Source organism: Eimeria mitis, genomic scaffold (assembly GCF_000499745.2).
Source record: "Eimeria mitis Houghton genomic scaffold, Emh_scaff820, whole genome shotgun sequence".
Classification (NCBI taxonomy): domain Eukaryota; phylum Apicomplexa; class Conoidasida; order Eucoccidiorida; family Eimeriidae; genus Eimeria; species Eimeria mitis.
In genome coordinates, this window is record NW_013576028.1 from 12,060 (window position 1) to 13,440 (window position 1,381).

Consider the following 1,381-nt stretch of genomic DNA (forward strand, 5'->3'; position numbering starts at 1 on the left):
TGCCAGCGGGGCCCCCGAAGGCCGGGTCAGCATAATACAACCGACTCTTTCGAAGTTTACGTGCAAAAAAACTATTTGTGGATGAATCTGGCAACAAAAGACTCAATGAAATGGAAGGGAAGACCCGATGTCCACCCACCTGACAGTAGCGATTGGTTGCTAGTACAGAATTGCAGTAGCTGCAGCTGTCTTTAATGATGCGATAGCATCGCGGAGGTAGTTGTAGTATGGTCTGAGTGTTCGTTGGTCCTGTTAACCAGGTCAGAGCGCTGCGAGACACAACAGACCGGCTCTCCTCGCTACGAAGGGGTTCAGCACTACCATTCAATTTGGAGCGGCTTTAGGATAGAAGGGTCTACCCCCCCGACAGGCACCCTGGCATCCCAACCCCTCATGCAGGAGTTGGTGGTATGGCCGCCAGAGATACAATCGAGTGCCCCCCCTGTCGGTTACGGGGACGTCGCCCTCGAGTTTCCTGAATCAGTTTATTCGTCCCTATTGCCGTGTTGTCTGTCCGTCTACATCCGCTGTTCTCTCTTACCTGGCTTCATTCAGTCTTTCTGTCCTATGCATGTCTACCCAATTCTGCGGCTCTGCTTAACACCTCCGTTTTCGCTCAATCATTTCTTCCTGCCTTTGTTCCTGCATTGGTGCTATGTGCTACCGAGACTAGGTTTCTGCAAGGGTGAGGTGGGCAGAACGACTTTCTAGTAAAAAGTCAATGCAAATAAAATACAACTTACTGCTGCTGCAGTCAAAAAGGGGTGCAAACCACAAGCAGTAATGCACAACTACTGTTGGCACCAGCGCCGCAGCTACAAGGAGCACAGAAGGCACGGCTAGTACACAATAGGAGGCCATGTTGGTCTAAATGTGGCTGCTGCGGCTGCAACGCAGTTCACAGGTTGTCGCTTGTCTGCCTATGAATAGCATGCTGTTTCAAAATTCCGGGAAGCATCGCTTCAGCCTTGCCTCTGTGCAGCACCACTTGCAGTTTCTCCTCCAGCACAAACGTAACAAATTCATTCGGATGCTTCACCTTCTGGTCCGGCTGCTGCTGCTGCTCATTATGCCCCAGCTGGTGCCGTAGCGTCTTGATCCCCAAGAGCTGCGCCAAGTGACGAAGGTTCGTCACCTTCACGCCGTCTACAGTGGAGAGTAGGCAGTTACGCACGCTGTAGCCGCTGGTCAGGTCTGATGCCAAGATCTGCAACAGCAGAAGCACATAGATGGGGTTGTTGCTCCCAGCTCGCAGAAGGTCAAAACCGCCGGCTAATTGGCTGAGGTATGTACGCTGAAACGTAAAAGAACAAGTTGAAACACTGACCTGCGCCAGCACTATGGGCTCCTCTCCCTCCACTGTGGCAAAAACCTCTGTTAG

General features: G+C 51.9%; 1 protein-coding gene across 1 annotated transcript in view; it reads right to left on the minus strand.

The window, feature by feature from the left end:
• EMH_0023060 (uncharacterized protein) overlaps nucleotides 1–1,381 on the minus strand; it is a gene marked incomplete at both ends in the record, with an annotated part of 3,263 nt that overhangs the window by 583 nt on the left and 1,299 nt on the right. The window contains one exon of the mRNA XM_013502066.1: nucleotides 1,040–1,207. Coding sequence (XP_013357520.1) covers nucleotides 1,040–1,207 — 168 coding nt within the window. The remainder of the gene's footprint in view (nucleotides 1–1,039; nucleotides 1,208–1,381) is intronic.